General features: G+C 47.9%; 1 protein-coding gene across 14 annotated transcripts in view; it reads left to right on the plus strand.

Moving 5' to 3' along the window:
• EVA1C (eva-1 homolog C) overlaps positions 1-27845 on the plus strand; it is a 117716-nt gene that overhangs the window by 35369 nt on the left and 54502 nt on the right. For 10 of the 14 annotated variants that reach the window (XM_070597123.1, XM_008534554.2, XM_070597120.1 and 7 more), the window contains exons 3-4: positions 2153-2276; positions 9877-10029. In XM_070597123.1, the coding sequence (XP_070453224.1) occupies positions 2153-2276; positions 9877-10029 (277 nt within the window). The remainder of the gene's footprint in view (positions 1-2152; positions 2277-9876; positions 10030-27845) is intronic. The other 4 variants (XM_008534555.2, XM_070597118.1, XM_070597115.1 and 1 more) reach the window with 2 other exon arrangements.

Raw genomic sequence — 27845 nt, forward strand, 5'->3', positions numbered from 1 at the left:
AGACTATGGAGTCATTTGGATTTTTTTAATCCTCCGAAGTTCCGTATGAATCCATTGAAGTCAGGGTGGTCAGACTGTGCGGCAAATGTCAGTTTGATTTTGTCAATCGTAGGAAATGAGGGTGGAGATAAATTTCCTAGGACGACTAAGGAGAAACGGACTTATCTTTAATGCTGTGTAGTGCTCCTTAAGGCCCAAAGAGGAGAAGCAAAAATAATATGATCATGTAAGGATGTTTCTGTTTCTCACACCACTTATTGCTTCCATCCCAAGCATCGTAGTATCTGGGTAGTCATATGATTGGTGAAGACACCAACTGGGTAGTCAAAAGAATGTGTTTGAATGAATCCCCTGGAGGAGAGACGAGATGTTGCTCCTGGAGGAGAGCAGTTACTTTCTTGTGCATCCCACGCTACCCGCAATCCTTCCCCTTGGGTACCACTCCAGGGCCCATATCCCTGTTGGCTTGCCTCATTCCTCACCCCGACTACCCTGCCCACCCATCCCTAGTACCCTAGCGGTCTGCTGCCCTCCTAGGTGCGTAAAAAGAATGTTGGCCAGTGCCCACAGGGTGGAAATGCCTACTTTCCAATGTGAAAGTATGAAGTCCTGGCACCTGGAACTCCAGGGTGTGGACACCACGATCCGTCTCCAACATGGTGCCTGCCTCTGCCAGGCAGCCCTGGGGGAAGAGGATGTTCCCATAACCGGGCCAAGTTAGCATTTGTGAGCACAATTCTGATGTGGTCTGGAGGGTTTGTTTGCCAGAAACATCCCCGTGCACTGCTCTCACCCAGAGATCAGGAGATTCTTTACTCTGTGTCTTTCAACTGCATTTGGGAGCTGAGGCATGAGGCTCCCTCAGAGGGAGGTTGCTTAACGTGGAGAGAACAGGTTGACGTCCGCACGGGAGCACCTCAGCTGATCCAGCCCGGGACTCAAGGTCAACAGGAGGTCCTCCTGTCTGCATTATTCAGCTGTAACACAGTTTGGAAACAGCCCTGCCTTGAGTTCCGCTCTGTGGTTATAACACACAGCCCTCCAAAGGCTGATTCATTTCACAATGACCCTTGGCCATGAGAATGTGCGCCGTCATCTGGGGGTCCTCGGGGTTTCCCTCCACGTTTTTCCTGATTTTATACACGTCTTCTGGGCCCCTGAGGTGACAGGTGATACCCGGTAGGGCCAGCATCCCTACAGAGATATTCCACCAGCTACTATGAGAACATGGCGACTCAGACAGTCTCGTGAATCTGCGCTAAATTCAGTCCAACAGTAATGAGTAGATTCTTGAGAACATTTTACTGTGCTTGGTGTCCTTTTGACCAAAACCAAGTGTAGGACCTCTGTGTTTGTCACGGGCGGGGCTTGTTCCATTTGGGAACCAGCAGAGCAGCAGCGAGGTGCTGGGTCTTTCTGTGGCCCAGCATAGGGTGGTCCACGAGCTTCCACAGAGCAGGTTCATTCACAAAGGAATGAGCAGCCTGGAAAAATTCAGGAGAGAGAGAGATTTGAAGGAAAGCCTTTAAACCAAATGTTCAACAGAAAGCCTGAGCATTCCACTAAGAAAATTGCTCCCCAGGGAGAAGTAGGTCCCCTGCCCTTGAGGTTGGCAAGGGTGGGAATCAGCTTTTTAGTCTTCCCTCGTTGGCCTGTGTTGGGGTTTGGGTCTCCAAGGCCTCCCCAAATGCTGAGCTCTCCTGTGGACTGTGTCGGGCTGTTTTGAAGGACGAGGAGCTGTGACTATGGTTCCTGGTCCCCACAGAGTCCCTTCCAGGCTGACACTCTAAGACACTCTGATCTTGCTCACAGCCCCTGGAGCCTCCACCATGTAGCTTTGCCAAAACTGTCAGCAGTGGTGCCAGTTGAGGGGAATTAGAGGCTGGTTTTCTGATGGGGACCTGGCACTCTTGGGTTGGATTGCTTTCTCTGGAAAGGCAGAGAGACAGGGAGCCGACCTGCTCACCCACGTGCATGTGCTTCCTGTCCTCTTACACACAGCTCATACCAGCGCAAAGGTCTTCCGTGTGCACCCCAGGCCAGGTGGGCAGCTGTCCCTTCCCCCTCAGAGCCCGGAGCAGCCCAGGTTTGGGGTCTCGCCAACACCGCATGTGGTTTTCAAGCCTATCCCTTTTCTACCCCTTCCTTTTAGAAGGTGCTGGACGAATGCCAGAACCAGCGGGCCTGCCACCTCCTGGTCAATAGCCGTGTTTTTGGACCTGACCTTTGTCCAGGAAGCAGTAAATACCTCCTGGTCTCCTTTAAATGCCAACCTAGTAAGTAACTTCTGAGGGGGACAGTGTGTTTGGGGTGTGGGTCCCTGGATCATTCACACCCCTGACAAAAATTCTCTTCCAGTTGGCGTTCGTCCAACTTTGAAACTCTTAGTAGAAATGTTGGGGCCCCATCCCACCCAATTTTTCAGTTTGTGTGTATTTGTGTGTGTGTGTGTGTGTACACCCACATATCCATGTGCATTCTTACGAATCCTTGAATTTTAAAAATCTTTCCTAATATGTGAAACTCAGTTGTATTGATGCCAAAAATATCAAGGGTGACAGGAGGCTGCCATTGCTGTTTTTCAAAATGAGGACTCGCTTCTCCTTTTCAGAGGAAGTTTAGCTCTGAGGCTGACCCTCAGCTGAAGAAAAGCTTGTTCTTCCAAGGGGGCCTGTGGTGGCACAGCTGCCACCCAAGCCCACGGTTTCAGATCCTTATGAACTGGTTTCTTCTCACTTTCATCTCCAGCAGGGGCTCCCTATGCAGTTTTCTTAAGGAGAAGAAAAGAGGAAGAGGACCTGGCTGATGCAACCTCTTTTATTCTGATTCTTGTACTTTTCTGCCTTGACTTTGGCCATTTCTAATGCACATCGGTTTGGTGATGAACACATTGCTGGCCAAAAATAATTGCTCTTCAGCGAGTAGGTCATGCGTCCAGGCCTGGAGGGTCTGCCTGAGAGAAGCCGTAGGTAATTGTAGCCTTAGAGGTTCCTTGAAAAACTTGTGGAAAAGAAAGCAGTGTTTTAGCAACGACATTTAACAAAAATGTAAGGAACAATAATTTTTTAAATTCCGTGCTCTCCCCCCAACACAACCATTTTCGTTTGTACATTTTGTTCTCTGTTGGTTTCTGCCTCTGGAGTCCGCATTGCCCCCACCCCTGGTGGCCCAGATGCAGGCAGTGAGTGAGGCGCTGGGACCACACACGTGTAACAGTCTCAAGTGCACATCTGCAGAGAAAGCCCTGGGTCCTTCCAGCAAATATCCAGGCTTCTGTCTCAAAGCCTTTCCTTGCTGCGGCCCAGGTACCTCAGAACTGCCCCTAGGCTCTGCCCCCATACTGTGCATTCAAATGCACACTCACAAGTACACCCACATACACACTCATTCACATGCATGTACACACTATCGTACACCTACAACACACACACAGTCACTCCTACATGCATACTGTCACACCCATATATCCTATTATACACGTGCCTGCTGTCGCACAAGTCCTCACACATGCACACACTCACTTGCACGTACACACAGTCACAAACACCCACAAGCAGGCCCGAACTTTGTAGAATAGCCTACCCCGACCCCCAGGAATTCTCATCACCTCCTGCCCCACTCAGTAGACTCTGGAAAATCACTTCTAGGTCTTCGCGTTCTAAATCACTTCCCTCCTGAGGCTGAATCTCAAAAACGACCACGCCTCTGGGCACGCCCTTGACTGCCTCCACTTGCCACCTTTTTCGCTTCCACCCTCCTCCGTGGTGAACAAGATAACCCCTTTTAAACTGGTCCTTGTTCAAAATGTTAACAATAAAACAGTTGGGAAGGATTAGCGATTCTCTCTGTTTATAATTTCATTTCAGCTAATGCTTAGTAAGCACCTACTGTGCACAGAGGTTGGGCCAGGTGTTGGATACAGAGAGAACTCGTGTCTTCCAGAAGCTTCCTGGATGGCAGTTTCCAACGTTCCTTCATCCAGTGAGAGTGTACTGCGATCTTCACATAGGCGGTTCCTTCTCATCCTTTAGGTCCCAGGCCAAATATTATCTTTCTCCAGAAAGACCATATCTGTCCAGAAAACATCTAAAGAAGACCCCTGTGCCCTGGATACTGGGCAAGCAGCTCAAAGGAGGAATTGACCTTGGCAGGGGTTCAGGGAAAGCGTTCCTCACAAGCGATGGTGGAGCTGAGATCTGCAGGGGTGTGGGGGTCGGGCACAGAAAGAGCATTCCATCCAGAAGCCTATGGCCGGAGGGGGCAGCGGGCTGAAAGGAGCAAGCAGGAGCTTGGGCCGGAGGACTGGAGCAGGACCTGGGCCCTGATGGCCGCGGAAGGAGCTGGACTCTATCTGTGGGGCAGCATTTAAGCAGAGAGGGTGCTCGAATGGGGTTGGAGGCCCCTCTGGCTGCCCGTGTCTAACAGATGAGAGGGACCGAGCCTGGTGTTTTAGTCCATTTGAGCTGCTATAACAAAATACCATAAACTAGGTGGCTTATAATCACCAGAAATTTCTTCCTCTCACTTCTGGATGCTGGGATGTCCAAGATCAAGGTGCCAGCAGATCTGATGTCTGCCGAGGACCCACTTCCTCACAGATGGCTGTCTTTTTGCTATAACCATACAGAGCAGAAGGGGCAAGGGACTCTGGGGTCTGTTTTGTAAGGGCATTCATTCCACTCATGAGAGCTCCGCCCTCATGACCTAGGTACCTCCAAGGCCCCACCTCCTAACACCATCACCTTGGGCATTAGGATTTCGACATTTGAATTTTACAGGGACACCAACATTCAGACCCGAGCAGCTTGTGTAACCTGGACATTGGTGACCTGAGTGAACCTTTCGTTGGGGAGGCGGCTCCTATGGCTGCTGTGAACTAGAGGTGGAAGTGCGGCTGTCCCTACATCCTCCTGCCTCTTTTCTGCAGCCCTCTCACCTCCTGAGGTTTTTCTCCTCCATTGGCCCCAGGCCCAGCCCCTGCATGACGCTCTGATCGTCCAGAGGGTCCACGGCTGCACCCACAGCACGCAGAGCCAGCTCTTGTCAGGAGAGCCAGGGCTGCGCATCTCTTCCCACCTCTGCCCGTGTGCAGGGAAGTCTGCCACGATGGGCATATTTATACCTGGGAAATGGGCAAACACTGCAGATCGGAGCTTGTTTGTGTGTTTGGTGTTTGGAGAGCTATTTCACCAGCAATCCTCACTAGAACTTTCTTTTCCCGGAGTGTGCACCATGCTTCACCTCCTCCATAAGTCTCATCCCTTCAGGGAATTTTGGTCTCAGTAAGGCTTCGGGCTTAGGCAGCTCTGGGGTCTTAGCCCTGTCTGCTATGTGATCGTGGGCAGTGCATGGAAACTCTCTGAGGCTCCAAGGCTCCATTGTAATGGAGCCTTGTGCAGAGAGCTCTTGCATAGAGCTCTGCATAGAGCTCTTGTGCAGACTGTAAATGTCCAGTGCCATCTGTAAAATGCCTAGCACAGGACCTGTGGTGGGGTTCAACTCAGTAATTGGTAGCTATTATTCCGATAGGCAATTCTTGCTAAACGTGCGAATGACTGAAAGGCAGTGATATACCAAGGGTGGGAGGGGTGTAGACTGCCCTGGGTTCAGGCAATAGCAGGGTGCACTGCCTAAAGTTAAAAACATAATAAAAGTGACTAGATATCTGGCTACAGGTTCCTATTGCCATGCACTGGCAATTGTAAATAATGTCAGTAATAAAATATTCCCATTGTGACAGATCACTCCCCTTGCCCACCTTTGAAAGGCCGCTGCTTTATGCAAATATGTCTATGTGTTATTAAAGAGGAGGAGGGCAGGCCCGGTGGCACAGTGGTGAAGTTCGCACCTTCCGCTTCTCGGCGGCCCAGAGTTCACCAGTTTGGATCCTGGTGCAGACGTGGCACTGCTTGGCAAGAAGCCATGCTGTGGTAGGCGTCCCATGTATAAAGTAAAGGAAGATGGGCACGGATGTTAGCTCAGGGCCAGTCTTCCTCAGCAAAAAGAGGAGGATTGGCAGTAGTTAGCTCAGGGCTAACCGTCCTCAAAAAAAAAGAGGAGGAAATGGCCCACAGAACTTGTGGCTATTGTCGTCTAAGCAGTCATGGTTCCACCTCTGCCCGGGGTCCTGTCACTGTCCCCATCCCAACCCACAGGGCAGTTGTCGACCCACTTCTAGAAGGCTGTCCATACCTTTTCTAATCTGGGACCGTTGAGCGCTCTAACCCAGCCCGAAAACAAATTCTCCTTCTCCAAGAAAAGCAGCAATTATGCTAGTAATCCTGTTGTTTTTAGAACCCAGAAATGTCACTCTTAGGCGACAGTGATTTAGCACATTCCCAAGGAACCAAGTGACTCAGCGTCACACAACAGTAATCCCAAGCTCGTAATGGGACACTCGCAGGCCCCTCCATTCCAGGAGATGCTTTGCCCATCATCTGGGGACAGATCGTGAAGGCTCTGCGGGTGGGCGTTGGCATGCTCTGGGTGAGTTGGGCTGGCATTGAGGCTGCCGTTAATAAATGGGCTTTAATACCCCAGAGGGATGCTGGCTCATAAATGCATTTCCTGTTGTGCCTTTAAAAAAAAGAAAAAAAAAACCGCAACTCTTAAAATTTAAAAAATTCTGATTAAAAAAAAAAGAAGAAAGAAACCATTCCTGTTAAAGAAGTTTCCAGTTTGCTAAGATAAGGCTGTGTTTTTGTCCTGCCTTCTCTCGCCCTCCTTTTTGGCAAACTCTATCGCTGGAAGGCATTCTTAACATTTTTTGGGATTCTCCTGGTTGGAAGGGTGCTTGAGCTCTTTTGGTGTCTGCCCATGCCCTCTGTTCAGCATCGAAGGCCGTCATTCGCTCTGGGGCTTTGAAGTCAGGCAATATTTCAGTGTTGGGGGGATTTTGGAGTTACTCATAAAATGCCCTGAAAAACTTGTACCAGTGCAGATATGACTCACCGAAATCAAACCATCTGATGTCAGAATTGGAGTCAGTGTTCTTTTCATTTAGAAAAAGAAAACAAAACTTTTCTTGGCTCTAAGTTTAAGCTGTTGTGTTAAGATTCCAGTTAGTGGATAAAGGGCATTCTAAACATTTGCTTAGTCACCGCTTCAATTTTCCCCCCTCTGATGCTTCCTTATGTGTTGGGGTACTCGGAGGGGGGGATTTTCTGAGCATCGGTGACCTGGTTTCTGCTCCGCACCTTTCGTTCATCTTGAATGTTCCCATCATCACGTGTTAAAGAACAGCCAAGGTTTCCCAGCACCGGAGCTGGTGGTCATCTTGAGATCCTCAAAAGTTTTCCTTCGTGCAGCCTGAAAGTTTGACCTCACTGTGGCTTCTCTGTCTAGGGTAGAAAGGGATGGGAATTTACAAGTTACAGAAAAGTGGAATTTCTATTTAGAAATTATTTTCTTGCGTGTTTTAAGTTTGGGGCTTAAGCATCATCGGTTCTAGGAGACAAGGTCCCCAAAGTTCCCATCGTCACCCTGATGTTAACTATTCACACCTTCCTGTAAGGTTCAGGTGGGAACTTTCAAATTGGTTTGATTGCAACCCAGAGTAAGAAGAACACTCTATGTTTTAGCCCAGCGTAACACACGTACAACTGAAAAGTTTTTGCTTTTTTGTGGGATGTTTTTGTTTTGTTTTTTTGGTGAAGAAGATTGGCCCTGAGCTAACATCTGTTGCCAATCTTTCTCCTTTTGCATGAGGAATATTATTCCTGACGTAACAGCTCTGCAAATCTTCCTCTATTTTGTATGTGGGATGCCGCCACAGTATGGCTTGATGAGCAGTGTGTATGTCTGTGCCCAGGATCAAAACCCACAAACCCCAGGTCACCGAAGCAGACCATGTGAACTTAACCACTACGCCACCAAGCTGGCCTCTAAAAAGTTTTTTTAAAATTATAAAATATTGTTTATCCTTTTTTGGTGTGACACACTTTGATATTTTCTAAACTATTCTTTATTTTTTAAAATTACTAGTCACAACTCATTAAATTGATTTCATGACCCATGAATGGGCTTCAGATCACAATTTGAAAAACTTTGGCTTGTGGTGTATCAGGGAGCTGGGATCAGCCTGCATCACTCATCCAGGAAAGAAGAGAAGTGAGTGCCGGCGTATGTGTGCGTGTGCATGTGTGCGTGTGTGTGTGTGTGATGGCGCGGGGGTGGGGTAGACTAGTTTCCCTTACTCTTGACACACTCTCCCTCTGCATCCCAGGCAGCCCCTGACGACCCGAGCAGCTCCCGTAGTTTAGCTCTTGTTTGCTTGTTTGGCTGAAAAATGTGCCCATGGTTGCCATTTCAAAGTAGAAAAAGCTAGGACAGAAGGTGATGGAGTGGCTAGCTTTTTTCATGATTTTTGTTTACGAAACGTTGATGGGAATGAGAGAAGTGCACATACAAATAAGTGACCATGGTCCCCTTTGTGTTTTGCTTTGCTTTTGCAGAGTTTCAGTGGCAGCCTAGGGAAAGATATTTATAACATAGAAGAGACAAGACTTAGCATCCAGAATATCTGAATTGCTGCTCCAAACAGTTTCCAAAAATTCAAAATACAACACGCAAAGGATATGAAGACCTGTTTCCTACATGGGCTGTTTTGAGTATTAAATTCACTGACCCTTTTAAAGATCTTAGAAGAAGATGGAGTTCAAAGGAAGTGCTCAATAAATATTCACTATTGTTATTTTAAAAATATCTTTATGGGGGTATCATTTACGTAGTATAAAATTTGCCCATTTTAAGTGTGCGATTCAATGATTTTTAGTAAATGTACTGAGTAGTGCGGCTGTCACCACAGTCCAGCTGGAGAATATTTCCATCATCTCAAAAAATGTCCTTGCCTCCATTTGCCATCATCCTCCAGTGTTCCCAGCCCTCAGCCTCAGGACAACCAACCTGCATTCTGTCTCTATAAGTTTGCCTTTTCTGGATATCTCACGTAAAGAGAATCGTACGCTATGTGTTTTTGTGTGTGTCTGGGGTGTTCACTATTATTACTTTAAAAAAATCAAATTTTATTTACTGAACATTTTTATTCATTAAATAGTTTTTCGGTACACTCTTTAAGAAAAACTGATATTTTCTTCAGCAGTGCATTTATAATGTCAACTCCGGATGACATTGCAAAGGGAAATTTTACTGTGGCACTCAGACGAAACAAACAAACAAACTTGTCACGAACTTCTCTGGGAACCACGTATGACCTGGTTCCGATGGTCCTGACCTAGGACGTCGCGTCAGCCCGAGCGGCAGCTGCTGCTGGTTCACCAGCTTTGGGGCCGGTTCTTTATCCTTCTCTGAAGAGGGACGCTTCACAGACTCCTTGACTTGACTTTCCCCCTTTCCTAGCAAAGGAAATAATCTGTGTTTATATCACCTCTTTTTTAAATACATACATGGGACGCTAGAACGTTCTGAAGTTGGGGGTGAGGGTTAACCGGGCCTCTGCAGAGGTTAACCTTCCATCAGGCAGCTCCTGGTCTTTACCTGTGTGGGTCCCAAGCTAACTAAAACTTAGGGAAAGGTTCCCTTCAGTGAAGGAATGTGGGACCTCAAGTTGGGAGAGAGAGAAACCTCCTATCCGCCAGGACCTCGCCCGGCCAGCCGTGCCTCCTTCCCCTGGCATCTCCCCGCCATTTGCGCTGTAGTCTAATTCCTGGGTCTTTGCGCTCGTCGATGGGCTCTCCCACCCTCTTCCTGCAGAGGCTTGGTCTTTCAGGGTCAAAGACCCCCACGGGCAGCCAGGGCCCCCCCGATCGTCCCTCTCAGGGTGCAGCTCCGGGGGGATGAGCGGCTGGGATGCAGGCAGAGCTCTCGATTCCTGCCCAGGGAAGCTGATGGTGCCGCCACTGTTTGTTTCTGCTTCAGATGAATTAAAGAACAAAACCGTGTGTGAAGACCAGGAGCTGACGCTGCACTGCCACCCCTCCAAGCTGCTCAACATCTACTCTGCGGCCTACGGCAGGAGGACTCAGGAGAGGGATGTCTGCGCCCCGGAAGCAGAGCAGCTCCCCCCCTTTGGTACATGTTTACGGGTGGCTATAATCAGGGTGCTTCTTCCCCAAGAAGGAGGCCAGCAGCGGCCAGTACGTGGACTAGAGGGAAAGTCGAGGGCTGGGGGGAACCACCCACCACGGTCAGGCCTCCTTCTTCCCCACATTCCCAAATCCGTCGTTCAGTCATTCCACACTGAACAGTTATTGAGTGCCTGCTGTATACGGGGCCTTGTTCTAGGCGTGGGGGAGGATTCAGTGACCAACACAGAGTCTACATGGAGCTAGCTTTAGCAGTGGACAAGGGGGCAATGAGAAAACAGATGGTAAATGAGCTAATTGTTGTATTTCGGGTGCGGGTGAGCGCTAAGGAGAACAGCGTTTCGGGGAGTGTGCTCAGGGAGGACACATTCTATGCTGTGAGGGGCAAGCTGCGCGGACACTTGAAGGAGGAGAGAGAGGGAGCCTGCCCGTCCTTGGGGGGAACCAGGTAGAGAGAAGAGCCGGTGCGAGGCCCTGCGGCTGGACGCAGCCAGCGTGTTCTGTGTGGGGAAGAGTTCAGCGAGTCGCTGTTCTTAGAAGTCTGCAGTTTGGAGCTAAGAGACGATGGCCGAGATGCGGGCCTGACAGCGCCACCCATCCAAGTCATCCTCTATCATTATTACTATTATTAATTATTATTGTTATTATTATTGTTATTTTGGTGAGGAAGACTGGCCCTGAGCTAACATCTGTGCCAATCTTCCTCTACTTTGTATGTGGGATACCGCCACAGCATGGCTTGATGAGCGGTGTGTAGGTCTGTGCCCGGGATCCGAACCTGTGAACCCCGGGCTGCCGAAGTGGAGCACGCAAACTTAACTGCTACTCCACTGGGCCGGCCCCCATCAGAGATAGCTCTTTATATATATATCATATATACATATATCTTTATTTATATATATAGCATATATATATGTATCTTTATATATATAGCATATATATATCTTTATTTATATATGTATCTTATATATATATCTTTATTTATATATATATATATATAACGAATGAGAGAGAGAGATTTTAAGAAATTGGCTCACACACTTATGGTGACTGGCAAGTTTGAGATTTGCAGGGCAGGCTGGCCGGCTGGAAATTGAGGAAAGAGGTGATGTTCAATCTTGAGGCTAAATTCCACAGGACAGCTGGCTGGAAACCCAGGTAGAAGTTCTATGTTACAGCTCTGAGAAAAATTCCTTTTTCGGGAAACTTCAGTCTTTGCTTGAAGGCCTTCCTCTGATTGCTTGAGGCCCGCCCACATTATGGAGGGGGACCCGCTTTCCTCAAAGTCTGCTGATTGACATGTTAGTCACAGCTTAAAAACACCTTCACAGCAACATCTGGACTAGTGTTTCACCAAACAACCGGGCAGCACCATAGCCTCGCCAAACGGACAGTTACAACTAACCGTTATGCACCCCAATCTGTGGTGGTGAAACAGCCTGCTCTCCACCCCCCATATTATCAGAGAGGACACACCCAGCTGTGAAACAGCCTGAGGAGTTGCTCTTTATTCTTCAAAATCTCAAATGAGCTCCTTCATGTATTAAACTGCTCCAGTTTATTCATGGATCACATATGAAATTCTACATGAACTTTAAAAAGAAATTCATATATAAGTAATATCTTGGATGTGAAAAAGAGCATCTTGTGACCTGACTCCCCAGGCAAACTCTCAGGCAAGATGGGAGAGAACGAGAGAGCAGATCCCGGGGACCATGTGCCGCCAAGGCCCCTCGCCTAGCATTCTGGGAAGGAAGGCCCTTCTGTCGAGGGTGGACCGGGCTCTGGAGGGGCAGCCCTGCAGACCACAAAGGCAGGCTGAAGCGGGCATCCAGCTGCTCTTAATTAGATCTGGGGGGGAAGGCTCCCGTCCTAGCAGGCTCGGCTGCCAAACAGGGCAGAAAGGTACTTGTGAGGGTGGCTCCCCATTGTCAATGGCACACCCTCGGCCCGTGCCCCCACAGTGACCTGTGAATTCCTGAAACGCCATTCCCCCTCTCATATAACACCTGTGTGTGCAGTGTCTCACTCCCTCCTCCCTCATTCCTGGTGCTGCATTGAGTCAAGGGACCGTGGCCTGGCCATTGAGGAGCCTCCCTACTCCCAGGCTTGTCTTTCTCGCCAGAGTGGCTGGAGGCATCCTTCTAAAAGGCAGATCTGACCACTGCCCTTCTGAACATCCAGCTCCCCATATTATCTGATCTCCTTGGCTGGATAAGGGATGCTTAGTGATCCGACCCATTTCTGCAAAAAGGGACCCCAGTTTTTAATATTGGGGCAGGGCACCCCATTTCTCAGGCTTCCTAAGTCTCAGTTAGCCACGTGTGTTTCAGGAGGCAGCAATAAGTCACATCTATTTCAGCTGTTCTTTTGAGCGGACGAAGTGGGCCAGCCAAGTAGGTAGTTCTGTATGTAGAACAATGATTGACTCTCGGAAGCTCGCTGCCGTAGCTTCCTGGAAAATTGGACGGGAGTTGGGTTTAAAGGGAAAAGTAATCAGCCAAATAAAATGCTAGCAGACACTGTGGCTCAAAGACAGGTTTCCATACAGAGTTGGAGGAATCCTCAGATTGGCTCTGGTAACACAGTGAATGACCCTTGTTGACATGGAAAAGGTCTGTGAGTGGAAGACAGTGCCCCTTGCTTAGCTGTTCAGTTTGAAAAGCATGAGCCCTGGCAAAGTCACAAAAACAGCCTGCCCATCCTTCTCCCCTCCCTCCTGCCCTCACAGTCAAGTGTTCCTGTCCATTGCCCCGTGAGTACGCCTGAGGTTGGGGATCCAGCCCGTCTGCGTTGGTGAGCCACTGCCAAAGTGCCACAGCCCCCTGGCCTGTGCTCTGCGGTGGGAAGATGCTCCCAGGGGGGATGACAGGGCCCTTGAGAAGGCTCAGCTCATCTCATCACCTGGAGAGTGCCTGTTCGTCTCACCCCCCAGCCTCATGCAGAAGGCCCTGCTCTGTTCTCACCTTTTAGGCTAGCGCTCAAGGGCAGAGCCGTGCCTGCGTGCACAAGTACAAACCATGCGCTGCCCCTGCCGACACATTTCTCTCCATCGAACTGAATGCTGAAAAGAGTTTCCTCCTTGGCCCAGGTAAACTGTGCGTGAAAGTTTAAACTGCACTTGGCATGGGTGCCCTACAAAATCATGTGCTTATCCCTCTTGTATAAACAGACTTTCACATCACCCACTTTGAAAAGCACGCTCTTGACCCTCTGTCTCCCACCGGCTACCCATCCCCTCCCTCTGCAAGTCCTGTGGGCGCCCCCCACTGCGTCATTTCTGATCCAGCTACTTTGCTCCCAGCCTGCTCTGGGCGTCTTACCTGGACCATCTGGCCCCTCCTGCCTGATCTCCTGGCCTCCCTTCTCCCTGACTCCCTACCCTCCCTTAGTTTCTTCTTCACCCAGCAGCCAGAGGCATTTTATTTAAATTTCATCTGATCACGTCCCCTTCCCATGCCGCTTCCTAGAGCCGTCCACTTTGCCCATTGTAATTAGAGTAAGTCCAGTCTCCCAGCTGTGGTCTTGCCGGTCTCCTTCCCTCACTCTCTCTGGAGCAGTCCGCACCCATTCATACCCTGGGGTCTTTGCACAAGCTCTTCCTTTGGCCTGGAATGTCCTCGCCCCAGGTCTCTGTGTGGCCAGCTCCCTCTGGTCATTTGGGAACCAACTCAGATGTCAACTCCGAGAGGTTTCCCAGGGAACCCTGCCAGCACAGCATTTAGTCCCTGCGGTCCCCTCTCGAGCTGTCCCCCGTTTGATCCTCTTCATGACATGGAAATTGTCACTTATGTGTGTACGGTTCATCTCCCAGGAGAAAGTAAGCCCCACAGAGATGGTGTCTGTCCCTTTGCTGTGGAACTCCCGCAGGTGCCCGGCACCGTGTAGGAGGGCCCACATGAATACTGAGATGTGTGGATGAGTCAAGGCCCCTCGGAAGGGAGGCGCCCCCACTGGGCCCTGCAGGTGGACAGCTGCCGGCCGGGAATGTGGGTCTGGCTTGTCACAGCTTCCACCCGCTCATGAGATCCTGGAAACCCAGACTTTTTTTAAACATGTGAAATGTTCCAACTTTTTAAAACACTGGGCCAGCCAAGCAAAACATGCCTACGGGCCACATCCGGTCCATGGGCTGCCGCTGTGTGATCTCTGCTCTGAGTTCCCAGTCTTTACTGTGGCTCGGCCACAGCGCTTTGAAGAACCCTAGAACCGGGCCGGAGCTGGGTAAGATGGTTGCCTGAGGTCCGAGGGGTCGGTTCTCCCCGTGCGCCTCTGCAAGGTGGGGGTGTACTTTTCCTCCTGAGGATAAGCGGAAGTCTGGTGAAACCCCGGATGCTTCAGAGTCTGGTACCCCGTTGGGAGCCCACGTGGTGAAGACCGGTTGGGCCTCGGTGAAGCTCTCCAGGGTCAGGAGGCACAGCTGAGTGTGGCTTTAGCTCTCAGATACTGAGGGAGAGCATTTCCAGTTCTTTCTAAAAGATGATTATTATGGTTATTGTTCTTCTGCACAAGCACCATAACTACACTTAACAGAAATAAGAAAAAGATTCAGCCACAAATTTTACCCATCCGATGAAAAGATTTTTCTTTTTTAGGATGTTTTCCAAGCCCTGGTAGATGAGCAAAGAACAGTTTTTACATAATGGCAAGTCTAAAGCAGATACATTGGAATTCTGCTTTTAAATTTAAGTCTGTATCATGGGTATTCTCCCATGTGGCCCACATAATCCTAACAATGTCAATCACTTCCTAACATCTTGTTGAAAGGATATAGTACATAATGTACTTAACCATTCCCTAGTGGCTGGATTATTTCATTGTTTCTGATTTTCAAATATTATAAATAATGTATAATGAACTTGTGCTTGTAGCTTTCTCTTTCTTCTGGATTATTTCCTTAGGATACATTCCCAGAAGTTTTAGACCAAAAGAGGTCATAGCCCTGGGGTCGGCCCGGTGGCACAGCGGTTAAGTTCGAGCTCTCCGCTTTGGTGGCCAGGGGCTCGCCGGTTTGGATCCCAGGCGCAGACCTATGTACTGCTCATCAAGCCATGCTGTGGTAGGCGTCCCACATGTGAAATAGAGGAAGATGGGTGCAGGTGTTAGCTCAGGGCCAATCTTCCTCAGCAAAAAGAGGAGGATTGGCAGTGGACGTTAGCTCAGGGCTAATCTTCCTCAAAAAAAAAAAAAGAAGGCGTAGGCTGGTTTACAGGTCTTCATACATATCACCAGAGTTCTTTCCAAAAACTTTTTGTACCAATTAATATGCGTAAACAGCGGTGCACAACTGTGAGTTTCCCTACAACGTTGGCAGAGTAATGGATGGTTTTTCTTCTTGTTTCCAATTTAATAGTTATAAAGTGGTCTTTCTGTATATTTTTTTATTTGCCTTCCTTTGAATATTAATGACCTGGGACATTTCCCATGTTTTTGTGGTTATTGGAGTTGCACACATTGTCTCTCGAGGCTTTGTCCTTTTTTTGTGTTGGGATCTTTATTTTTTTCATAATTTTTATGAGCTCGTCATAGAGTAGAGGTATTAACCCTTCACCTGCTTTTTCTGCTGTCGATCTCCAACCCCACAGTATATTTTTCTGAACGTGTTGTTTGGGTCTGTTATACAGGGCCAGCTGCTCTTTCAATTCTGTAGACTTCCTATGTAGGGTAAGTTCAGGAGGAAGGAGCTGAGTGGTGGTGAAGAGGGGGACGCCCCAGGTGGGAGTCGGGACCTGTGCGTGTGAGCCCCTGAGTCGTGTGATGCCATCATGCTCCCACAGCATCCTCAGGGCTGCCCGAGGCCTGGCTCTCAGGACCAGCTCCTACTGGGTATTCCCAGGGTGTTGGATGCTCACACCTGTCCTCAGCAAGGCTCTGAGTCTTGGCCCAGAGGAGGGTGAGCAGAGCCTCCACGTTCTGTGTGTGTCGCCCTAAGCTGGGCCCATCTGGAATGTGGGAGGCAGGGGAGGCCGTGGCGAGGCGTTGGTCACACAGCACGGCCTGGCCCTGAACGTTGCTTCCGTGCCTTTTCCTCATCATCACACACAGAAAATTAACATTCGTATGGCACAGTGGGGGAAAGGGAGGTGCTGCCCAGTGCCAAAATCAATGGCTGGGGGGCAGCCCGGGGATACCTGTGTGCATTGAGGGGTGAAGTTGGGAAGTTCTGCCCTGAAGATGCACTTGGCCTCTGGGCACAAAGGTGACAGATGCTGGGCTTCTCTTCAAGGCCGTAAACTTTCACTCTCTTCAGGGTCTTCCCAACTTATGCCCAAAGCCCAGTCCCAAAGCCACTCCCACATTGTTAGGATTTTTTTAGCCCAGCAACCCACTTCTAAGTATCAAAATGTGTATATATTTTCTATTGCTATGTAGTGAAATACCTCCAAATTTAATGGCTTAAAACAAAAACCAACGTTTATTCACTCAGTTTCTGTGGGGCAGGAATTCTGGGGTAGCTTATTGGGGCAGTTCTTGCTCAGGGTCTCACCAGGTCTGGTGAGGTGGCAGTTGGGATGTTGGCTAGGGCTGAAGTCACCTGAGGGCTGGGCTTCCAGGGTGACTCAGTCATGTGGCGGACAGGTTGGCACTGGTTGTTGGCGGGAGGCCTTGGTTCTCCCCACATGGATCTCTTGAGTGTCCTCATGACATGGCAGCTTGCTTCTCCCAGAGCAAGTGATGCACAAGGGCAAATGGAATCGACACACTGTCACCTCTGCCATAGTCTACGGGTCCCACAGACCAGCTCTGATACGTTGAGAGAGGAGGCTACACGGGGTGTGAATTCCAGGAGGTGAAGATCATTGGGGGCCATCTTGAAGGCTGTTATGGGCTGAATTGTGTCCCCCGAAAATTCCTATGTTGAAATCTTAACCCCCAGGACCTCAGAATGTGACTGTGTTTGGAGATAGTGTCTTTAAAGAGGTGACTAAGTTAAATTGAGGTCATATGGGTGGGCCCTAATATGACTTGTGTCCTTATAAAAAGAGGAAATCAGGACACAGATGCATGCAGAGGGAAGACCATGTGAAGACACAGGGAGAGGACGGCCGTTTGCAAGGCGAGGAGACAGGCCTCAGAAGCAACCAACCCTCCTTGACACCTTGGACTTGTAGCCTCCAGAACGGAGAGGAAACGAATTTCTGCGGTTTAAGTCACTCAGTGTGTGGGACGTGTTAGGGCAGCCCTAGCAAGCCACTCGAAAGGCTGACCACCACAACCACCAAATGAAAAGGCAGAGCGGTGAGGCCGATGACCAAGCCAGCCGTGAGACCGGCTTCAAAAAGTGACATCTTACAGTCACGCGAATTCGAACAAAGTAGGTCTGGGGTCTGATCTTGAGGGGGCTGACCCAAAGACGTTTCTGAAAGATCTTCTAGCGAGTCAGATCCATCAGGACTCATGCCTCATCTGGTGGAAGAGAAACCGAAAGAAAGGTATGAAAGTGATTGATCATTATTGGCTCCCAATGAGTAAGAGAGGAGCCGCCTCTCAACCCCAGAAGGGAGTGAACCTGCCACAGACCTGGGCGTGAAAGCAGGGCTCCAGAGCCGTCCCCTGGCTGGGCAGCCGCTGTGGCCCGTCATTTCCTGCTGCAGTTACATTTTCTGGGTGGGCTCCAGAGATTCTGTTTCCTTACTAAGAGAGTGAGAAAACCACACACTGGGCCTCAGAGGCTGGGCTAAGGCCATCCCAAGGCCAAGTGTGGGCAGGCCAGGACTTTTCAGCCAAAGATCAAGGTGCCAGGGGCTCCCACTGCCAAGACAGAGTCCCTTAGGAGCAGCAGCCTCATTATCTAAATAAACACAGGTTGTAAAGAGTGATTAACTTCAGTTTCACGTTAAACGGTAGCCAAAGAAATAAAAATTAAATGGTTGAATGTCTTGTTATCACACGTATTGGGGTGGAGGGTAGTTTGCCAGGAAAGAGAGGGCGCAAACAAAATCAGCCTGGGAGGGAAATAACCACTCAAAAAAAAAAAAAACCCTGCAAACGGTTCAGAGCTCAGTGTCAACAAGGAAACCGTCAGACTTGAATCAGACCTGAATTACCTTGGGCCTCTTCCTGAAACCACACAGTGGGCTCCTTCACTCCCGTCCAGGTAAATTCCTTCCATCGCAGGGTGGCAGAAGCATGCGGCTGTAGCTCACCCTGGGCACAGACCTCCTGGGTCAGAGAGGGCTGTGGGCTTATAAACGGGAGTCTGTTTTTTTTTTTCTTCCTCTGTTAGCCTTCAAGAATATGGTCAGGCACATGTCCTAAGAAAATAGAAGCTTCCAGGGGCACTCCATACAGTTCTGGCAGGAGCGTGAATTGGCACAAATTTTCTGGATAACAGTTCGGCCGTGTGTATCAAAAGCCTTAGTATTTTGAATACCTTTTGACAAAGCAATCTACTTCCAAGAATTCCTGTGGAAACGGCCATGCTTGTGCACACAGATTGAGCTCTAAGGATGCTGCATGTAGAACTGTTTATGATGTTAGAAAATGGAAATCACCTGAGTGTCTCCAAGGGGATATTGTAAATAGAGCTGCTACATCCGTAAAATAAGAGACCATGCAGCTCTTTAAAATGATGCTCATGTTAAAACTTTCACGAATATATTTAATAAATGGGAAAAAGTAGCACGCAAAGTAATATGTGTATGATCCCCTGAGGGGGAAGGGCATTTATACATAGAAAAGTGACTAGAAGGATGTTCTTTAAAGGTGAACAGTTCTTTTCTTTTTTGTTTTTCTCCTTTCTTCTTCTTCTTCTTTTTTTTTTTTTTTTGGTAAGGAAGATTGGCCCTGAGCTAACATCTGTTGCCAATCTTCTTCTTTTTTTTTCTCCCCAAAGCCCCACTACATGGTTTTTATCCTAGTTGTATGTCCTTCTAGTTCTTCTGTGTGGGATGCCACCTCGGGATGGCTTGATGAGCGATGTGTAGGTCCATGCCCAGGATCTGAACCAACAAACCCCTGGCTGCCGAATCGGAGTGTGTGAACTTAACCACTGTGCCACCGGGCTGGCCCCAACAGTTTTTTTCTTGATAGTGGGATTTACTGGGGATTTTTATTTTCCTAGTTTTGGCATATTTTGGCATATTTGGCAAGATTTTCAAGTTTTCAACTATAATCATATTTATCTTGAAACAGAAAAAACAGTAATAGTTTATCCAACTTCTAAGAATAGTTCCATAGTTCAGACTGTTACTTCTTCCCAATGCAGAAAGCTTGTACAGAAATTATATATCCCATTCTCAGATCTCTTGAGATTTAAGGGGTTTTTTTCAACTGATAAGCATGCTCCACTCAGAACCCCAAATAATACAGAGGCTCCTAAAGACAGCAAAAATATCCAATTTTTGGATCCTGTGCATCCAAAAAAAAAAGCAATAAAAAAATAAACTAGAAGAAAATTCAAAGGATATATCTTTCCTCCTAGATAAACTTTTCATGGCTCTTGGGGCCAATTGAGTTATACAAAAGAGTAGTTGATTATGACATTGTGGAAAATTTTACATGTCTGAAAAAATTGCCTCAGAGACCCTCATATTTAAAAGCTGTCTTCTATCCAGGCATGAATTTTATTTTACTTTTTAAGAAAGTTTATTTTGCTCTCTTTCATTTTAAAGCAATGCAAACTCACAAAAACTTGGAAAGTATCTTAAAATTTATAGGGGAAAAAAATTTTTTTTAAAGCCCACCTCTTTTTTGTCACCCAAAAATACCCTGCTACCATCTTGGCAATTCTCCTTCCAGTGTCTTTTTTTCGTATACGCAGGTTGGGGGTGTAATATTTAGTTCTGATCATACCATGCCATATATGTTTGTTTTCACTTAGGACCAGAGAAGGCATATAATTTAGACTGTAAAGTGTCCACGTCCCGAAGGCCTTTTTCGGAAGTCCCATTTTCCCTTTGAACGTAAGGTGGCCTGACGTTGGTGATGGTATCTGGCATATATTGGGTGCTGGCACTGGACAGCTAAAGGCAGGGTTTTATGTAATAGTCACGCCAACCAACAAGTCAGTTCCTCGTATCTTCATTGACCAACTGAGGCAGCTGGCTTTGCAAGGGGGCTGATGTGCCCACTGCTCCATCCCGCTCCTTGCAGCTACCACAGGCAGAGGGCCTTCTGGAACCTTGACCCCAGCAGATCTTTCATTCAAGCTTAGAGACAGCTGGTGAGAAAGGCTAAAGTTTGTGTGCATTTTGACTTCTGCAGTTGCCTCGTACAAATCTCTCAGAAATCCAGTGGCAAAGGTATCCTTGTGTCACGCAGGAGGAACACAGTCTCGGTGAGTCGAACAGTCCCAGGTGCTGGGCACACCACAGGAGGGGTACACCCCCTTGCCCGCCAGGGGCTCTCAGTCTGATGAGAGATGCGGGCGTCAAAGCAGCTGACATAACAGCATAACACACTGGGAGTGGCACAACCCTCCCCGAAGGCCCCTGCTCCATGCTCCCCCCTCTCCACGGGGGGTCCCCCTCTGAATTCTGGAAACCACTGCTCTTGCCCCTTCAGGCTTGGGGTGGTGGCATCTCTCTACCCGGGGGTGCTGCACCATCCTTTGAGGTGTTACATATCCTACTGACACCTCTGTCCAGTCCCTTTGTTAAGCTCTCTTTACGTGGCCCAATTGGAGCCATGGGTGGCCTGTTGGGACCCTAACGGTGCCCCTTGCTTTTTCTGCTACTCCTTACTCTTCATAAAGACGTACTAGATGCTTCTGGCTCTTGGTATAGACGGACGCTTAAAACATTTCATTAGAGCTCTGTTGGCTTCTTGACTTGGTGTGTTTGCCTTTCTTTCATTCGTGAGGACCCACCCAATTAGGTCCTGCAAGATGCATCCTTTAGACTCGAGTATCAGAAGCAGTCAGAGAAAAGATGGACCAATTCCAGGCCAAGGGAGTTGCTGAGAAGAGCTGACCAGGGACCAACACAAGGACGACAGCTCCCTGAGTCCCTGAGAGGCCGCTTTTCTCAGCATAGATTCAAACTCACCGGCCAGGCGCCCCCACAGAAAACACTTTCTAAAGCCAGCTGTAGGAGATGTTTGCATTACCTGATGTCCAATTCAGTCCACTAATTCCTTCATTAAATACAGCGTTGTTGATGGCCTGCTGTGTGCCCCAAATACCCGATTATCAGATATTGTGGAAGAGTGCGTACAAAATCAATCAGAACCTTCATGCATATATTCAAATCAAGTGCTTTTATGATAATGTTCCTCACCATTTGTTGAGATATATGTATTACATACGTTTACGCATTTAGCTATATAACAAATATATATACATTTATGTTTACACATATACATATATATACATGGTCCATGACATATACATATATATTTATATATGTAAATGTTTAATATATACATATTACATAAACAAATATATATTATATGAATAATATATATATTTAATTGTCCTTTCCTCAAGAGCATTGTCTTTCCTGGGGCTGGCCTGGTGGCATAGTGGTTGAGTTTGTGTGCTCCACTTCGGTGGTCCAGGGTTCGCACGTTCGGATCCCGGGTGTGGACCTATCATGGCTTGTCAAGCCACACTGTGGCAGCATCCTACATAAAATAGAGGAAAATTGGCATGGATGTTAGCTCAGCGACAATCCTCCTCAAGCAAAAAGAGGAAGAATGGTAACAGATGTTAGCTCAGGGCCAATCTTCCTCACTGGAAAAAAAAAAAGAGCATCGTCTTTCCGACTTTTTAGTGTTTAGCCATAGATCCTTCCTTTCAACTGGATTCTTTCCCAGATCTCTCATTAATCTAAGAGATAAAGGTGGAGCTTCCTGAGATGTGAGCTTTCCTGCCTTTCTCGACCTGTGAGGTCCCCGGGTACCTCCTCAGAACCCAGGGCTCCCTGGAACACAGTTTGCCTGCCTTGGAAAATGCACTCCTGTTTACTTGCTGAGGGCTGCTTGGTTCGGATGCTGTGCTCACCCATCTGACTCACACGTTTAGCCCTTTTGTCTGGGTGTCACCTTTTAGCTTAGCTGGGCCACGAATTCGTCTCTGACTTACAGGCTCTCACTTATCTTTTCCTGAGCCTTTTCTCCCAGCAGACTCCTTGGTCTGTGATTTCAGCCCTACTCTCTCTTCTGTGAAGGCTTCTCTTTCTCCTCCCACGAGGCCCACTGAGCATCGCCCTGACTCATCGTCCTCATCACCCACTGTGTGTGCTCTGTCCACGAGTGGCTGACCCTGCTGGAGCAAGTTCAAGCCCCCTGCTGCCTGAGACCCTTTAAATTCCTCCTCACTCCGTAGCGAGGGGCTGGCTCTTGCAGAACCACAGAAACTCTCCTCCCTTGGTGATTTTTTTTACCCAACGGGCATTGGCTATGGCTCCACCTTTCCAGAGCCCAACCCACTTTCTCCCGTGGCCCATTCTGAAACCATCTGATGCCCTCTTCTTCCCTCTCTTGACTTTCCCCTCCTCTGACCTGCCGCCTCTCATTTTCCTCCAGCTGGGCCACATCTTTTACACGCGCCAACTATTCTGCACACTTGAAACTTGCCTTATGTTAATCACTGATACTCTCCCTTAAGAACCTTCTCTCTCTAATCCCATTGTCCTGGCTCCTCACGTCCTTCCCCTTCAGCAGACTCTTAGGATCCTAATTTCTTCTTCACCACAGCCCAGCCTCTTATCATCTCTCTTCTACCAAATGGTCTGAACTCATGGTCTTCCCAGTATCTTTTCCTATTCTTGTCTAAATAGAGAAATCATATTTAAGGGCCTAGTCTTTAATGTCGATCAGATAAGGGTCTAGGGCTCTCACTACCCCCAAGCATTGAGACCTTGGGCAGGTTACATAGCCTTGCTAAGCTTTAGCCAAGGTAATTAACATTAGCTGTTCTAACAAACAACTCAGCGCCTTTACCCAGGGAAGGGCTATTTCCTGCGCACAGCACAGTCCGATGCGGCTTGGGGAGCTCTCCTGGGTGGCTCTCCTCAGCCGTGGCTCAGGGATCCAGGCTTCCTCCACCTCGTGAGGCTTCAGCATAAACAGGGAAGGAGCATGGTCATACTTTTAGGAGTTGACTCTGGCAGCATTGTTTGAGTTGATCGCCCTAAGGAGACTAAAGAATGGATGTGAGACTGTTGATTTTACTGTTGTCCTTGACTCCTAACTTCTTGTCTCTTTCCCCGTGTCCAGGTTTTTACCAGATGTTGCTGCTTCCTCTATGCCCCTATGAGACTTTTGTGGCTCAATATGCCCAGGAATAAATACTTATATTTTTGTTTGCTATGATATTATGATTACCTGACTCCTTGCTTCCAACATCTCTGGTCTCCGTTTAATCTAAAAGAGTTCTGGGAGAAAAGTCGTCGTGAAAAAAGGCTTTAATAATTTATGTTTTCTTTTTAAATTCTTTTATATATTTGATGTATACAAAATAATCTGTGTAACACTTACGCACATTGTAAAGCAGAATAGATAATGCTTTACACCCCAAAGAACTAAAATCTGCAAGCAAGTTGCCTACTTCCTCCCCTGTCCCAGTGCCCTGTCCTTCCCAGTGGCAACGACTATCCTGAGATTGGAGTTTATTCCTTTCCTTTTTCATATTTGTTTTCTTACATAGGTCTATATGTTACATACATACCTTTTTTAATATTTCTTTTCTTTTGGCTAATAAAAATGGTGTCTAACTGCATGCAATTTTCTGGGACTAGCTTTTTTTCAGTCAACGTTGTGTCAGTGGTCCATCCATATTGTTGTGTGTAGCTGTGTCCATTCCTTAGCACTGCTGAGTGACGCTGCATTCTTCATCCATTCTCATGATGATGGGCATTCGGGTTGTTTCCAGGTTTTTACTGGTAAGAGCTGCGCTTCTCTGAACAACTTTATACATGTTTCCTGGTGGGCATGTATGTAATATTGTCTCTAAAGCACAGGGCTACAGCCCCTTATTGCAGTTCTGAAAGCCAAAAAGCTCTGAAAAACCAAGAGTTTTTTTAAAAAAAATTCATGTGGCAGAAAAACCTGATCCAACCAGAACTAACTAGAAGTTTTAATTCATCTTCATTTATCTCACTTAATGTGCATATTTGCATGTTTCACTGGAGAAATAACAATGTATTTGACTATGAGTTTCTGCCCCAATGCGTAGGATTACTTCTCTAAAATCGGAAGAATTTTGAATTCCAAAGGGTTTCAGGAAAGGGATATGTAGGCCGCAGACTCTTGAGAGTGAAATTGCTGAGTCTTAGGGTGTGAAAATGTTCATATTTAAAAGATGCCGGTGTGTGTTCCGGAGAGAGTTAACACTCCCACCAGCCGTGTTCAAGACTGTCCACTGATCCACACCTTCTCCAACACTTGGTATTGTCAGGCTTCTTAATCTGTGCCAATCTAGAAGGCGTAAAATGAGATCTTCATTATGGTCTTAATTTGCATTTCCCTGATTACTACTAAAACTAAGTTTCTTTTCATGTGTGTATCAGATATGTTTCCTCTTCTATGAAATGCCTGTTCATGACTTTCATCCATTTAAAAAATTTGGATTGTCTGTTTCGTATTTATCTGCAGAAGCCCTAAGTCTTTTGATTATATGTATTGAAAATATGTTCTCTCCATTTGTGGCTTATCTTTTCACTTTCTTTGTGGTGCGTTTTAATGACCCATAGTTCTTAATTTTAACGTAGTCAAATGTATCAATCTTTTGTTTTTTTCACTTGGTGCTTTTTGTATTTAAGGAATCATTTCCCCTTCCAAGATCTGAACATTGTTATCCTCTGTTTTTTTCCTTCAAGTTCTGCTTTTCACGTGTAAGTCTTTAATCCTTCTGGAATTGATTTTTGTACGGGAACTCAATCCCACTTTTTTCCTGTGGGTAACCAGATGTGCCACTCTCCCCCTCCGTTCCCCCCGCCACTGCCACATCACCCCTGTCCAATACCACAGTCCCATACACACCCGGCTCAATCTCTAGGTTCCTTCTTCTGGTCCATGAGTAATATTTCTATCCTGGGGTGCAACACTGTCTTCATTTCTGTACATTAATGACGTCTTAATATCTGGTAGATATTAATATCTGGTAGCTTTCTCCTATCCCATCGCATTCTTAATTCCCTTCATTCTTCCTCCTTCCCTTCGTTAACAATGGCTCACACTTATTGCAGTGCTTGAAGCACTTTATGAAAATTAGTTAATTTAATCTTCACAGTTAAGTCATGGCATTTTTTTAATCGTAGTTAAAACAACTGATAACATATAATTTACCATCCTAGCCATTTCTAAGTGTATAGTTCAGTAGCATTAAGTATATTCACATTGTTGTGCAAACAATCTCCAGAACGCTTTTGGTCTTGCGAAACTGAAACTCTATCCATTAAATAATAACTCCCCGTTTTCCCTTCCCCCAGCCCCTGGCAGCCACCGTTCCACTTTCTGTTTCCATGAACTTGACTAGTCTAAGTCCCTCGTGTGAGCGAATCCTACAGTATTTGCCCTTTTGTGACTCGCTTATTTCACTGAGCGTAATGTCCTCAAGGTTCATCCATGTTGTAGCACGCGTCAGAATTCCCTTCCTTTTTAAGGCTGAATAATAGTCCATTGTGTGTATACACAGCATTTGTTTTATCCATTCTTCCACTGATGGACACTTAGGCGGCTTCCCCCTCTTGGCTTTTGTGAAGGATGCTGCAGTGAACATGGCGTGAAGACAGGGCATTTTCTCTGGCTTCCGGTTCCGTTTGAGTCCTTCTTGCAGCTCCCTTCTGCTGGTTGTCGTGCACCCCTGGACCCAACTTCTGGTTTACCCCCTCTGCTCTCTTCCCAAGTGACCATTTCGAGACTCTTCCTCTGAGCACTTGTCTCAAACGCCTGGTGGTGAGGGTATCAGAAGGCGGGAGGAGTTTCAAAAGGGTTGGAGGCTGGGGCCTCACCTCTGTTCATTTGCTCTGTAATTCTTTGAGCATTCATTGAGCATCAGGCCTGTGTAAGCGGTAGCTGCCTGTCTAGTCTGGAGACAGACAAATGAGAAAATAAGTAGAGCCATGATAACAGCTATACAAGGAACAGAGGAAGCACAGAAAAGGAAAGGACTAACTGTGACCTGGGGGTGGGGATGGTGGAGAATGTGACCACTGAGCGGACAGAGGGGAGGGGGGATTCCAAGTGGCAGAAGAGTCTACTCAGAGGTGTAGGGACATCGAAGATCACAGCCCGGCTTCTGGAGCTGCAGTGAGCTCGGCAGCCTGGGGGACACAGGCTGGGGCAGAGGAGTGGCTGCCACGGAAGCTAAAAGGAGGAAGGTGGGTGAGTCACAGCGGGCCCTGCACACTATTCTCAGGAGCTGGGCTTGATCTTAAGGGCGGGGCGGGTGGGGGCCGGATCTGAAGTAGGGGAGTGATGTGATTAGAAAGAAGATATTGAAGGGCAAAGGGGAGAACCACTGGAAGTGGGAGGAAAAGGAGGGGGAGGCCAGTTAAAAGCCTGACAGCAGAAGTGACAGGGTTGCGGCTGAGGCTGGGAACTGAGAGGAGGGCTTATTCTCAGCCAGAACATCAGATTGGGAGGGCATAGGGAGGGGGACAGAGCCGAGGCTTCCAGATGGGACTCCTTGGAGGATGAGGTACCAGTCCCTGAGAGCAGGAAGCAGGAGAGGAGCGGGGCTAGGTTGGGGCGCTTGGTTGTCAAGGGGGGATGGGAGGATGTGATGCATACGGTGTAGACGGTCTGGACACGCGGAGCAACAGGTTTCTGGGAGGAGAGTGAAGGCAATCCATGCATGGGGTGGAGTTTCCAGGAGGAGCCAGGGCTGAAGGGAGAGAGAGTCCTTGGCTCTCTGAGGTTCGGGATGGACGTGGGGCCAGGTTGGAGAGTGCAGGAGGAAGAAGAGAGCCCAGGTACAGGAAGGAGCTCACTGTGGGTGGGCAGGTGTGCAGAGGGCTCTGCGATGGAGGAGATAGCGACAAGTGGGGAGAAGGGCACCAGGGAGCAGAGGTCCGGGAGGGCTTTTGTTCAGAGTCCCAAAATTCCAGAGATGGGCAAGGATTAGGATCTCCCCCATCTCTTGGACAGGACAGTAGTAGGTCCCATGATCTGAGGGAAGGGATCAGTGGTCACGGCGTGTGTGGGACAGACACACACTGAGGAATGGATGGGACGTGGGCCGGAGGAGATGCAGTGGAGGCCAGGGCACAGAGGACCCTTTCTAGAAGCCTGACTGTGAAGGGAAGAGATTAAGCTGGAGAGAGGTTCAGGGATGTGGGGAGTACAGAGTTTTTGTTTGAGAAGGCAGAGGAGTTTGTCATCTGTAAGAAGTGAGCAGACGGCACAGGAAAAGTCCAGTGACTGCAGGTCCCTGCCACTGTGACCCCACCACTCTCCCTGAGCCGCTTTATCACAGCATGAGCCCTCAGGCCGTCCCGCCCAGGGGAGCATGACCCTCTCCAGCATGACCTTCCCAAGGGCATTGCTGGATATGGACATTCTCTTTAAAGGTCTCTCCCATCTGAAATGCAGAACAGTATTTTTTTAAGTGAATTTATCATCTTGTCCTCTAAACTGCATCCTCCTAGTATCCCTGGCAATGGGCACCACTGTCTCCTAGTCTCCAGGCTGAGGGTCTGGATCATCCTGATGGGTCCCTCAGCCACCCTCCACTGCAGACCTGGAGAGCTGAGCTCAGAGGCGTTCATGTCCACACCCCACTGTCCTCTAATTCTCTAGCTGTGTGAGGTCTGCAACCTCTCTGTGCCTGCTTTCTCATCCACAAAATTGATATTTTATATATTTTTTCCTTTTATATATGTGTATATATGTCTATAATATAAGCAACCTATTATC

The sequence above is a fragment of the Equus przewalskii genome, chromosome 27 (assembly GCF_037783145.1).
Source record: "Equus przewalskii isolate Varuska chromosome 27, EquPr2, whole genome shotgun sequence".
NCBI classification, from domain to species: Eukaryota; Metazoa; Chordata; class Mammalia; order Perissodactyla; family Equidae; genus Equus; species Equus przewalskii.